General features: G+C 35.7%; 1 protein-coding gene across 4 annotated transcripts in view; it reads left to right on the forward strand.

The window, feature by feature from the left end:
* The window catches only part of TRAPPC8 (trafficking protein particle complex subunit 8), a 47,901-nt gene that overhangs the window by 19,088 nt on the left and 15,819 nt on the right, over positions 1-12,994 (forward strand). For all 4 annotated transcript variants that reach the window (XM_065753435.1, XM_065753436.1, XM_065753437.1 and 1 more), the window contains 11 exons: positions 1,036-1,136; positions 1,559-1,664; positions 3,079-3,210; positions 4,598-4,822; positions 6,693-6,801; positions 7,475-7,669; positions 7,849-7,979; positions 8,939-9,013; positions 9,655-9,781; positions 10,808-10,965; positions 11,425-11,867. In XM_065753435.1, the coding sequence (XP_065609507.1) occupies positions 1,036-1,136; positions 1,559-1,664; positions 3,079-3,210; positions 4,598-4,822; positions 6,693-6,801; positions 7,475-7,669; positions 7,849-7,979; positions 8,939-9,013; positions 9,655-9,781; positions 10,808-10,965; positions 11,425-11,867 (1,802 nt within the window). The remainder of the gene's footprint in view (positions 1-1,035; positions 1,137-1,558; positions 1,665-3,078; positions 3,211-4,597; positions 4,823-6,692; positions 6,802-7,474; positions 7,670-7,848; positions 7,980-8,938; positions 9,014-9,654; positions 9,782-10,807; positions 10,966-11,424; positions 11,868-12,994) is intronic.

The raw sequence follows: 12,994 nt of genomic DNA on the forward strand, positions 1-12,994 counted from the left end.
AAGGAGAATACCTGTAATTAAACTCCCAGTAATAATGGATCTTGCCTAATAACTCATGAATAAGTGGGAAATAATATTATAGTGTTACTTTTAGACTTTGCCAGGAAGTCAGTGTTTTGCTAAAAACATCTCTCTTAGTCATGGTGGTGTACCTTTTTTTTTTAATTACAGAATTCTGTGGGATGTACTTTTGAGTGCATTACAGTGTAGTTTATCAGCAGTAACATTCTTGTTCATTAATTCTGCTTGTAAATGGAGAGGTATGAGACTAGAATATCTTCCTGTAGGATAAGTTGGAACACTAGAGAAAACAAAAAAGTAGTTTTAACAATTTTGAGAAGCTATTTTCTGGACTTTAGTCTGTTTAACTCAAACTTTACTTCGTCGATCTATGAAAGTGTTCTTTTCAGAGTCCTAGTCTGAATGAAAACCAATAAGTTGATGTGTATTTTTAGAGTACAGACAGTTACACTGCATTTTGCTAATCACAGAAGTCATCAGCCATTCATTAAGAGAGCTCTAAATGATTACATTTTGAAATTTAAAATCTTTAGTTGCCATAGAAGAACTTTGCTATTCTGTCTCCATAAGAAAGGAGCTGTTAGAGCAGAAACTTAAAATTTCCTTGGAAGCAGAAGAATGTAATGTCTCTTAAAAAAAAAACAAAATAAAAAAACCTAGATGACCTCATTTTGAAAGAGATGCAGTGTAATCAGAAAAATTATTCCTGCAATAGAAAATTGACTCTTGGACTTATAAAGCTGTGTTTAATCATTTTCTTCATACTATTGTGTGCTATCAACTGAAAATCTTCTATTAGTGTAACTTATGCTGCTGTCTGATAAATTACAAGCAAAGCCATAAATAGACTATTGTATTAAACCTTTTATCAGCTATAAAAGTGTGCTCTACACAGTGTATGTCAGCACTTAATTAAGTATTTTGAGCTAGTAGCTGTTGAAATGTTTCTTAATATTTTGATATTTACAATTTGTTGAAAACAACTATAGTCACTGTGCTGACTTGTCTTTGTAGGAAATGGCAGCAGTTTCAGCTTTTCTTCAGCCAGGAGCTCCTAGACCTTACCCTGCTCATTATATGGAAACAGCAATTCAGACTTACCGAGATATCTGCAAGTATGTTATTTTTTTTATGCCAACCTAATGAAATATGAAATGCCTGGTGGCTTAGCTTTCTTTCCCTGCACAGTGGTAGTGCCATATAAATAAAAGATCGGGGTTGATAACCTCTTAAAGTAAGATACTTAAGCTTGTCTAGGAAGGAGAGGCATGGTGTTTTTAAGAGAAAACTAATTAAACTTGTTTCTGGTGGTTGGGCTTCTTGTTTGTCAGGTGGTTTAGTTGATTAGGTTATTTTACTTGGTGTTCTGTAAACATCCAAAACCATTTTCTGGCTTTGACTTGTAAAAAGAAATAAATGCTCCTCTTATAGTAGGATGATGAATGTAATGATACAAGTGTCAGAATGTGTTTTGGAGGGGCAAATTTTTCTTAGTTTTTTTTATATGTATTTATTAATAATATTGTTTTTGCTTCAGGAACATGGTTCTGGCTGAACGCTGTGTACTGCTTAGTGCTGAAATCTTAAAAAGTCAAAGCAAATATTCAGAAGCAGCTGCTCTTCTGATTCGTTTAACCAGTGAGGTAAAACTAGCTTTTTCCACTTTTTTTTTTTCCACTATTGTCCTCCTCCTTTCCAAGTGCTTCTAGGTGACGTTTTAGTTCTTGTGCTGGGATACTTGTTATCCATGGCAACAAGTGATCAGGTATAAAGCTTGAAGTGAAGAAAATTGCTTATGCTGCATTTGAAGGAACTAATACTTTTATTGTTTTTTTCACACTGTGATTTGCTTGAACTCATTAAACACCTTCTGAATGTGCATTTGACTTCTGCTTATATTTTATATGTATTACGTTCAGCTTTAGAACTCATCACTTAAATGTATTAGTGTGGTTTACTATGCCTCTAATGAGTACTATCCCACATGTAATCACAAGTTCTCAGTAGTTCAAATAACCAAATTAAAAGTGCAGCTTAGTTGCTATGAATCATTAGAATCTTACTGTGTAAGTTACACTTCTGTAATACATTTAAACCAATGTTTAAGGCGTAGAAGTAGCACCAGAAAAGGTCTTGCTATGGTATTACTAGTGTTACATTTGTATCATGCTTTTTTCAAGTGTCTTCTGTGTAGCAGAAGATGTGTGAAAAGTTTGTCTGGCAGTTACTTTCTGGTTTTGTAGCTAACTGCCCAAGATGTGATACTTCTGAGTATTCTCTCAAGTGCCTTTGTAGCTGTATTTTTGCCTTTTCAACTGAAACTTGATAACAAAAATTGTGTGAGCATACATGTTAAAGTCAGAAATTTAAATTCTGCAAGTTGTAAGCAGCCATTTTACTACTTTAAATTTAATGTAGTGTGCTTGTGTTGCTGTTTAGCAGAATTAAGGGAAATCTCTGTAGGATACTGTAAAGCTGTCTCCAAGTATATTTGTAGTCCAAACACATACCTGGATGTTATTGTTAATAGTAATAGAGTTCAGTAGTGGTAAGTAGATCCTGTTTGGATTGGTTAAAGTAACATAGCTTTGTTTTAGACTGAGAGGAGATTGTAATGTTAAGAAGTGCAGTGTACTGTAAGAAAAAATCCTTGTTTTTGTTGTCTAAATTAACTAAGCTATATTTCATTCTGTTTTTCCTTAGTCCTACTAAAGCTTACAGTTTGTTTCTGCTATCTACAGAGGAGGGAGGGGGAAAAAGTAGAATGCTTCAGATTTGGGTTAGAAACTGTAGTGTGAGTAACTGAAGAGGCAGGAAGTTTTGTCTTGCCATTCATAAACAAGCAGGTTGATAAAGCAGTATCACAATGATTATACCTGTAACAATGAAAAATACTTTTTCTTTTATATGTATGCATAAAATATTCAAATGTAAAATGCTTCTCAATTTTGCAGTAGTTACAGCTTTTTTTTTCCTGTTAACATTAAAGTAAGACTACAGGTATACTTACATTTATATTTGACTTTGAGGCTAATTCTCCTTTTCTCTTATAAATAGGATTCAGATCTTCGTAGTGCACTTCTGTTAGAGCAGGCTGCGCACTGCTTCATAAACATGAAAAGTCCCATGGTCAGAAAGTTTGCATTTCATATGATACTTGCTGGCCATAGGTTTAGTAAAGCAGGACAGGTGAGTATTATCTTTCCAGATGGCAAATAAGATTGAGATTTTGTACTTGATCTAAATAGAATGTTATTATGCTTGGTTTTTGGTGTTTTTGTGTTAGAAGTATTGAACTCAGTGATCATCTAAAAATGATTTCCTCATTGATCTTTTACACCTGTATTTGAAGCGATGCTGAGGATCACTGACTTGAAATCTTGTAGTGTTTTTTTTATTTCTAGGTTTCAATTTTACACCCAAATCAAAAATCATGTATCTTACTGTATGAAGTAGCGTTTCTACTCTTGAGATGAATGAGTTGCAGAAGTTTAGGTTTTGCTGACAGCTATTAGAATAATAACAAAGTTTAGCTTGATTTTCTGGTGTCTTAGCTATATACAGTGGAGAGGTCAATGTGTATAAATGGTTAGTAAACAACAAACTGGAATCTAGTTAGAACTGCTTAGACTCAATTAACAATTAAACCAATGCAAATTGATTCTACTTTGACTCATATTACTGTGTTAGCAGCTTTAAGTCTGATTAAACTCAATTTGAGCATGTCATACGTGCTTCATATTGTCTCTATTGTGTAATAGATTCTACAGACACTTGTTTGATTTCTTTTGAAGTTAGTCTCTAGAGTTCAGTTATGGAGCTGTCTCTATATAGTCAATTTCAGTTCACTTGAGTTGAACTGTTCAGGTGCAAATATGTTATACAAATTGATTTGTATTGCGAGACAGTAATAATGCAAGAGTATCCAGGCATCAAAATTGTATTTAAAACAAACCCCTGTGTATTTGTGGAAGGTTGCTGTTTCCACACCAGTCCCCCCAACCCCCAAAATAGTGAGAGTATTCCCTGTCTTTTTCTTGTTTTGGTAGGTTCCCTTTCTATTACTGTTTGACAGTAGTACTGACAAGGAGCTGTTGATAGAGCTTTTTCAGTTGTTAATTTTTTTTTTAAATCTCAGTCCTCTGACTGGAAAATTGCATGCAATTTTATAAAACGTTGACTTTATATTCATGTAACAGCTCTCTTGTTGCTTGTCTAAGGATTCTGGTTTATCAGGAAATGCTTTTCAGTGTTCATTGTTGCAGGGGCCAAAATGTTAACTTCTGAAGAGAAGACGACTGCTGAGCTGTGTACTGTAATACCGTATTTTGAAATATCAGTAACATATGCTAATGTGAGAGAATTGCTGCTTGCATGCTGCTGTCTCACCATACCTATTGGAACTCCTATTGTACTATAGGAATCAGCAGTACTTCTGTGCTTAACATTGGCCAGATACTACGAAGTACAGTTCTTCAAGCTTAGCATAGTGGGGTTGGTGGCAAATACTTTTTTGGCTTGCTATTCAATCCTCCTGACACTGCAATTGTTTGATTTTATTTGCTTTTTCTTGCAGAAAAAACATGCCTTACGTTGCTACTGCCAAGCCATGCAGGTTTACAAGGGAAAAGGCTGGTCTCTTGCAGAAGATCACATTAACTTCACTATTGGTCGCCAGTCATTTACACTTCATCAGCTTGATAATGCTGTGTCTGCCTTCAGGCATATTTTGATCAATGATAGTAAACAACCTCCAGCTCAGCAAGGAGCTTTTTTAAGAGAGTATCTCTATGTTTATAAGGTAAATAGCATCTTCTTTTTTTTTCTTTAAAAAAAAATTCCTTGAGTGGTCAGCAATTCCATTTTCAGTAGCTCTGTATTATGTTATTAAATGATTTTTTTTGTCCTTCCTGCTTTTTGTGCCAGAGAGGAAATGGCCACAAGTTGTGCTGGGGAAGATTTAGATTAGATTTGAGGAAAATTTTTTCTCTGAAAGAGTGGTCAGGCACTGGAATGGCCTGCCTAGGGAGGTGGTTGAGGCACCATCCCTAGCGCTGTTCAAGAAGCGTTTAGATGAGGTGCTAAGGGATTTGATTTAGTAGTTCAGTGGGTAGGGATGGTGACAGGAGGATGGTTGGACTAGATGATCTTGTAGGTCCTTTCCAACCTAATGTATCTATGAATCTATGAGGGTCATTTTTTTTCCTTCAGATTTCAAAAAACAAACTTGCTGTATCTCATCAGTGCATTAAGTTCATTGCCAATGGTGTGTTTGTGTTTTTACTTAATTAACGATTCATGTTGAGGTCCATGGCTGAATTGCAACTTGTGGCTGATCACACTCTTAGAGGAAAGAGATCTGTTTTGTTTTGGTATCTTTATACTGAGTAAGTTTTTGGATATTAAATCTTTTAAAGGCTAGATAAATGTGTTACTTGCTGGTGCCACTGATAAAATACTTGGTATTGATTCTCATGGTGCCTTTTGTCCCCTATTCCTCCCATGTTTAGTGTTAAGCTTCACAGCAGTAGCAGGTTTTCTGAATTATAAACTGTTCTCAAATTATTTATCACATCATAATTCTGATTGGTACTGAAATTTGGGAAAAGTGGATGATCTTAAAGCTGGTGCATTTTGATTATTTGCTTAAGGTAAATAATTTCTGATCTACTTTGTGTAGATAAATATGATCTCAGAATTGCTTTTTCAAGAGGTAGACATTAAATTCATTTTTGTCCTAACAAATTCATCGGCCAATAGTCCTGCTTTCTTTTTCCTGTCTAAGAAGTGTAGTCTCAGCAGGAGGCTGCCACCTGTTTAGTGCATTGGTGTGAGTTGGATTTTTTTGATACCTTGAATTTTTACCTTTGTTAACAGACTACAGAATTGTAACTGTTGATAATAGCACCTATCCAAAGTGCAGGTTTTTACTGCAGGCACAGTTATTTGTCCACAAACATGCTTTATGACAGCCCCTTACCAGTTCAGTACCAAGAGATCAGCATTAACATTGCTGTAGAAAGCTGAGTTGAATCCATCCAACCTCGTCTTGTATTTCCAAGTACTCTCTCTCCATGTTCAAGTAAAATTTATTTTAAACTTGATTTAATGTGGAAGTTCATGGGTGTTTCTCCGTTGTAGAGTTTAGTAGTGTTAAGTCCACACAATTTGCGGCCTTGCAGCTGCTTTCTGTCTTTTAATACTTACAAGTAGGATTTCTGTCGTGTTTGCTAACTTGTGGTAGACCCTTCTTGAGACTGGTGTTTAAGCCCATAAGTCAGCTGTGCTGAGGGTATGTATAATGATGGTGGTATAGTGAACATTGCTTTTCAAATCTGGTGTTAAGACAAGCATTGCATCATTAAGTTTGCGACAGCCATAGGTTCACAGTGGTAATTAGAGTACTGGATTCAAATCTTTTTTATTTTTTTTGGAAAGAACATCATGTGCTTGAAGATACTACTGAGAGAAATTATTATTTAAGAGTGTCAAGGCATAATAAACTCTCAAAGCAGTTAATAGGAAATAAATCATTTCAATTAAAAGTACTTAACTGCTTAAACAGAGTGCATAAAACTGAAGTCTCCTTATCATTCGAACACTGGCAATGTGCAACATGTGTGTCAGATACTTGTGTAATGACATGACACTGTTTTCCTCCTTTACTCCAGAATGTAACCCAGCTGTCACCTGATGGTCCCTTACCACAACTTCCTTTGCCATATATTAACAGCTCAGCAACACGTGTTTTCTTTGGGCATGATCGAAGACCAGCTGAAGGTTAGAAAGTTTTTGTAAACAGCCTTAAATCCCTTATCTATAGGACTTAAGCATATGCACATTCTTCTTAGATCTGTTGTTACATGGAAACTAATGAAGCAAGGCAACTTATGTAGGATTTCAAAACTAGAAGCTTGAGCTTAGTATCGACTCTCTAAACATCTTTAGGCTTCCTATGTGGGTATGGACTCCACATAGGCAAATGTGCTGAATTGTTATTTTTCATAGCTTATAGGCTTCAATGCAAGCCTGTAATGAACTTCAGGAAAGGGATTTATAATGCTTTAACAAATGCTAAGTGATAGTGCCAGTACTAGAAGTTACCTTTCAGGTTAACTTCCTCTAGGTTGAAGTGTTTGAAACACTATGATTCCTGAATGCAGAGTGTATTGAGTGGGAATTCTTATGTAGGCTGTGGGACTGTATGCTGGTAAAAGGTGAAAAACTGTAAGCTGAGTGTACCACATAGCATGCTAAAATCATGGGATTCCACAGTTTGCAAATGAAAGTGTACTCACTGTCTTCCATACTTGCATTTCAAAATATCTGACAATCCAATGATTGATGAATAATGCAGACAGTGGTGGATGAGATTTTTTAGTGATATCTACCAAATTGTTAGTGCAGTCCTCTTTGCAACTCTTGAGTGCCATGTTTGCCTTATTCTTCATAGGTGAAAAGCAAGCAGCGACACATGTAAGTCTGGATCAGGAGTATGACTCAGAATCATCACAGCAGTGGAAGGAACTTGAGGAGCAGGTTGTGTCTGTGATAAACAAAGGAGTAATACCTTCAAACTTTCAACCAACACAGTTTTGTTTAAATCGCTATTCAGATAACTCCAGATTTCCACTTGCTGTGGTAGAAGGTAAAATTGGAATTTTTTCATTTAACTCACTGTATTCTTGAATTATATTTATACAGTGTTTCCTGTACTGTTGTAGATCGAAACCAAACTTGTTATGAAATTGGCCTTTTGAATTGATTGACTTTCAGATTGTGATAGGGGTAGCTCATTATCATTATTTTCTTGCACTCCTTTAATAGAACCTATAACTGTAGAAGTCTCCTTCCGAAACCCACTGAAGGTTCCTCTTCTGTTGACTGACCTTTCACTGCTGTGGAAATTTCAGCCAAGAGACTTCAGTGCTAAATGTGAGGGAGAAACAAAAGATCCGGTAAGGAAAAGTTTTGTCTTTTTCAATCTAAACCTAACAACAATATTTACAGAGTTCAGGTTTTTCAAATTTTCATAGTGTAACAACAGCCAACTTAAGTGTAAATTTAGAAGAGGTGGAGGAGGGAAGTTAACTACTATGGATCTTTAAAGTTTCCCTTATCCACTGGGCACAAAGCAACCAATTTAACAATTTTTCTTTGAGTATTGCAAAGCCTAACACAAAGCAAAGTACTTCAAGTTTAATAGGTATATCTCACATACAACAAACCAAAATAGGCACCTTGACCAACAGAAATGACTGGCAGAGTTAATGAATGTTTTTATCTAAACCTCTTTCTTTTGCTCACTACGTTGAATGTAATGAAGACAGTGTGTTCTGTGAAATAGTGCTGGTGCTACACAGGAACATCTAGATACCTCTACTGGAATTTGAAATTAGTATTTTTAGAGTTTTGGGTGGTCTACTAGTTACTGTTTAATTTGGCACTTAAACTAATATTGCCAAAACTTCTATTTTAAGGACTTGTCTAAACATTGTATTCTTAAGATTTTAATACATTCTAATACTAAGAATTACAATAAAATTGTTAATAATGAGGGTTCTTAAATTTTTTTTTTTGTTATGTAGTCTTCTACAGACATGCTGCAGGTTAGACATCTGAAGTTTCGTATGAATAAGTCTTAATGACTACCATATGTCTGCCTTCTATTCTTGTTTATGCAATAAATACTTCTGTATCATTGAAAATGCAAGCCATTCCTAATCACCAGTAGGTCTTAAATTTCTTTCTTACATAAATATTTGCTGAGGTCTCAGCTGCTACTTCAGTTCAGAAAGCCAGTCTGCTATCTGAAACATTTATGCTTTTTTTCCTTGAATGTTCTAGAATATTGCAAGAAATAATATTGTCACTCTTTCTGCTCAGGAGTAATATCTGAAAAGGTTTTTCTTTTCAGGGAACATGTGATGATGATATGATAGGAACAGAAGCAATAGCAGAATTTCTAATTAATAGTGAGGAGACAAGAATGGTAAGTATTGTACTTCAATCAGTGCTGAAAAGACCATTTTTAAAACTTAAGGTAAAGACTTGCAACCTGAAATCATGGTAAACTTTTGGAGACACTACTGATGTGTGAAGAACTGGATCTTTTAAATCTTATCCAGAAGATTTGTTTATATTATATTTGTGTATAAATATCCAGAGGGGAAATGTAATAGGATGAGAGGTATTGGGTATGAGCTGAAACATGGAATGTTCTGTCTGAACATTAGAAAATACTCTTTACTGTGCAGGTGACAGAGCACTGGCACAGGCTACCCAGAGAGATTGTGGAGTCTTGCTCAGAGATATTCAACACCTAACTGGGCAAGCAGCTCTAGGGCCCCTGCTTAAGTGGAGTTGTTGGGCAAGATGACCTCCAGAGGTCCCTTCCAACCAAAGCAATTCTGATATTCTCTCTCTGCTCAAGTTCATTTTTGTTACAACTTAAGAGTCTTTCCTAATGTAACAGACAATTCCCAATAAATGACTTAGTTATTGAATGTGGTTGCATCTAACACAACTGAAAATTATCAAAAGTAGACATGAATCTCTTTAGTAATTGGGCATTTAAATGTAATAATACTTCTTTAGTAGCAACAACAACAAAAATTTAACGTATCTCCACAGGCGAGACTAAAGCTCTTTCCCCATCAAACAGGGGAGCTACATATTCTGGGAGTCGTTTATAATCTTGGCACTGTTCAGGGTACTGTGACATTAGATGGGATAGATCCTTCTATTGGATTACAGACAGGTAAGTACATTATTCCCTCAAGTGTGTCTCTGGAAAGGGGAGATGTGGATTCCATGGATTAGAACTAAATTCTGTTCAGTGTTTGACTGTTTTGATGCAAGGCCTGTCTTCAGAGAAAGACACAGAAATGGGAAATAACTGAAACAGTTAAGTGATGAATTGACATCTGTAAGAATTCCATGAGAAAGGAAATGATTTCTGCTATAAACGCATTCTTGTGCTACTTTTAAATCTATAGGAATTTTGAAACTTTTAAATCAAAGTTCGAACGTTCCATCTGGGATATGTGTAACAATTTTTGACTCCTTTGCCATTTTTTTTCTCCCACTTTCTTTCAACTTTTGTCTGTGTTGCACTAAACTTCTTGGTGTAGATAGCGCCATTTAAATTTAACTAATAAATTTTGTTTTTTTCTTTCCTTTATATTAATGTTTAAATGCTTTAATGGCATGCTGCATAATCTGCTTTGTTGAGATGTTCATCTGACACTGAAGAAAATTTAGTTATTGAATTAAATTGGGGTTAAAGTATATGGAAGTGTCTAAAAGAAACAGTGTAGCTTGATTAGCTATCTCTGAAGTGGAAATCTTATTGCTAAGTCTCCAGAATAAAAATAATTTGAAGAGTGGTGGCCTATTTTTAAAAGGAAGTGGTTGGTGGTATTTTTCTGGCTTGGAAATTAGGTGATTAAATAAACGGATCAAATTCACTTAGTCATTTTTCCACTCTGTCTGGGGTTCCTATTCTTTATGCTGCCAGGATTGTAAACAATTATAGTCAAACTTAGCGGCCGTTAGTCTACAATGTGTGGCTGTCTCTCTTAAGTTGCAGTAACAATGTTTTCTGTGTCACGTTAGTTAATTGTCAGTGATGCAGTTTAGTCACTGAACACTGCGTGTTCAGTGTTTCCCCCCCCCCCCCCCCACAAAAATAAAACAAAGCAACCTAAGAATATGGGAAGTTCTGATACTTTTTCAGAAAACGTTACTTTATATATTTAAAAAAAAAGCTTTTAAATTCTTTCAGGGAAATTTGTCTCAAATGGATTATCTGTACGAGGACGACAAGACTTAGAAATCCAAGGACCTCGACTTAACAACACAAAAGAAGAAAAAACGTCTATTAAGTATGGACCTGATCGACGTTTAGATCCCATTATTACAGAAGAAATGCCTTTGTTGGAGGTATGCAGTAATTTTTGTATTCATAGTTTTGAGCAAACTGCTGTATCAGGAGCTAGTGTTTCAAACAACAAATTCATAAGCTTTGTTGATGTTTAAATTTTTCCTGCTAATCTCTGACCTGTTAATGCCAAGTCTGTTTGTTTTCAAAGGGAAACTTGAAGCCTTTCAACTAATGTTATTCTGAAATTGGCATAGTCCCTTTAGAATGTTTATATTGCACTTTTTGTAGCCAAATTACTATGGGATATAGGCAAGAGGCAAATACGGGTTGTTTTTTGTTTGCCATAAGTTCAGAATACTTCCAGTTGGTTAATTAAAGTGTTCTGAATTCTTCCTACAGTTATTAATGGTCTACCTGGTTAATTAAAGCACTTATCATTTGTGTGTTGTTACTTTTTAATGAATATTTGTATTTGGGTTCAGTGTTAATATTTTTTCCTCTTGTTCTCTCCAATACAGGTGTTCTTTATAAACTTTCCTACAGGACTTCTGTGCGGAGAAATCAGAAAAGCATATGTAGAGTTTGTAAATGTAAGCAAGTGTCCTCTTACAGCGCTGAAAGTTGTGTCCAAGCATCCAGATTTTTTTACTTTTGGTGCAAATACTGCTGTTCTAACGCCATTGAGTCCTTCAGCATCTGAGAACTGTAGTGCTTACAAGACTGTTGTGACAGATCCTACCTCTGTGCGTACAGCACTGCTATCTTCAGCTTCTTCTGTAGACTTTGGGGTTGGCGCAGGAGGTCAGCCTGAAGTAATACATGTCCCACTTCCTGACTCTGTTCTTCTTCCTGGGGCATCAGTGCAGCTGCCAATGTGGTTACGGGGACCAGATGAAGAAGGAGTTCACGAAATAAACTTTTTATTTTACTATGAAGGTATTAAAAGACACTCAAAAATGTGGTAAGTTTTCTACATTTTTCCTGTCCTGCTCATTAGGCTGTTAATAATATACACGTGAACATGAGCTTTAAATTTTTTTGAGTTACAATAAAGATGTTCAAGTGGCTTGTCTGTAACTTTCTACAGTGTTGTCTGATTTTTATGTGAAGCTTGATTTGAACACTGTTTTTTAGCTCCTTTTTGAAATATTCTTGGGACAGCAGAGTTTGATAAAAACAAGTTAACGAACAGTATTTTCATTGAATTGAACTTTACTTATTCTTAAATTCCACCCTTGCCCCAAGCTATAAAGGGTCAGGAGAACTTTTCTGAGAAACCTGTTCTTCAAAGATTCTGGAGTAAATAGTTATTTGTTCAGAAAGTGAAGGCATGAACATTTAGGAAGCCGTAGCACAGTTTTAACAGATAAATCAAGAAATGGAGACTGTCTTCCTCCTTTCTTCAGCCTTTCTACACTGTTTTTACAAGACTACTTTACAGCTGTTATGGTTCAAAACTGGAGCTGAATATTAAGTTTTAGCAAGCTTTATTTAGTTTTCTGCCTTGTTATCCAAACTGGTTATGGACTTGAATGTAATTATTTTTCTGTGGGATAATTCTAATACAGAGTTGCATTTTAGATTTGTTGGGAGAAATGTGCCTTAGCCTGCATTAAATAACAGCACAGACTAGGAGGAATGCATCTTGCAGGATCAGGACTGAGAACCTGTCTGCTATAGTATGCAGATTCAGGATGATGGTACCTTAGGTGAACTGTAGTCGTTTGTACTTAATGTCAGGTTGTGGCTGGAGCTTGTTTTCCAGGTTAGCTCTGACAGGGAAGCCAAGCACATTGCAAGATTGCTTCATCATGTAAACTAAAGCAAAGTAAGCTGAAGATGGTCAAGAGTGGATCAGCATGTTTCTGAAATCAAATTACAAGTTGTTCCTTCATTATTCCTTCAGACTTAAAACTGCCATTTTGGAAAATATAGATGAATTTTCATTTGGCTTTATTCTCTATTCCTACAGATTAGCTTATAGTTTTTTTTAATTATTACTTTTTTTTTCTGTGGAGGCATTCAAGGCAAGGCTGGATGTGGTACTGGGCAGCCTGCTCTCTGGTGGTTTGCAACTCTACCCACGGC

This window comes from Cyrtonyx montezumae, unplaced genomic scaffold (assembly GCF_038088225.1).
Source record: "Cyrtonyx montezumae isolate F1298 unplaced genomic scaffold, pur_monq_1.0 scaffold_8, whole genome shotgun sequence".
In the NCBI taxonomy this organism is placed as follows: Eukaryota; Metazoa; Chordata; class Aves; order Galliformes; family Odontophoridae; genus Cyrtonyx; species Cyrtonyx montezumae.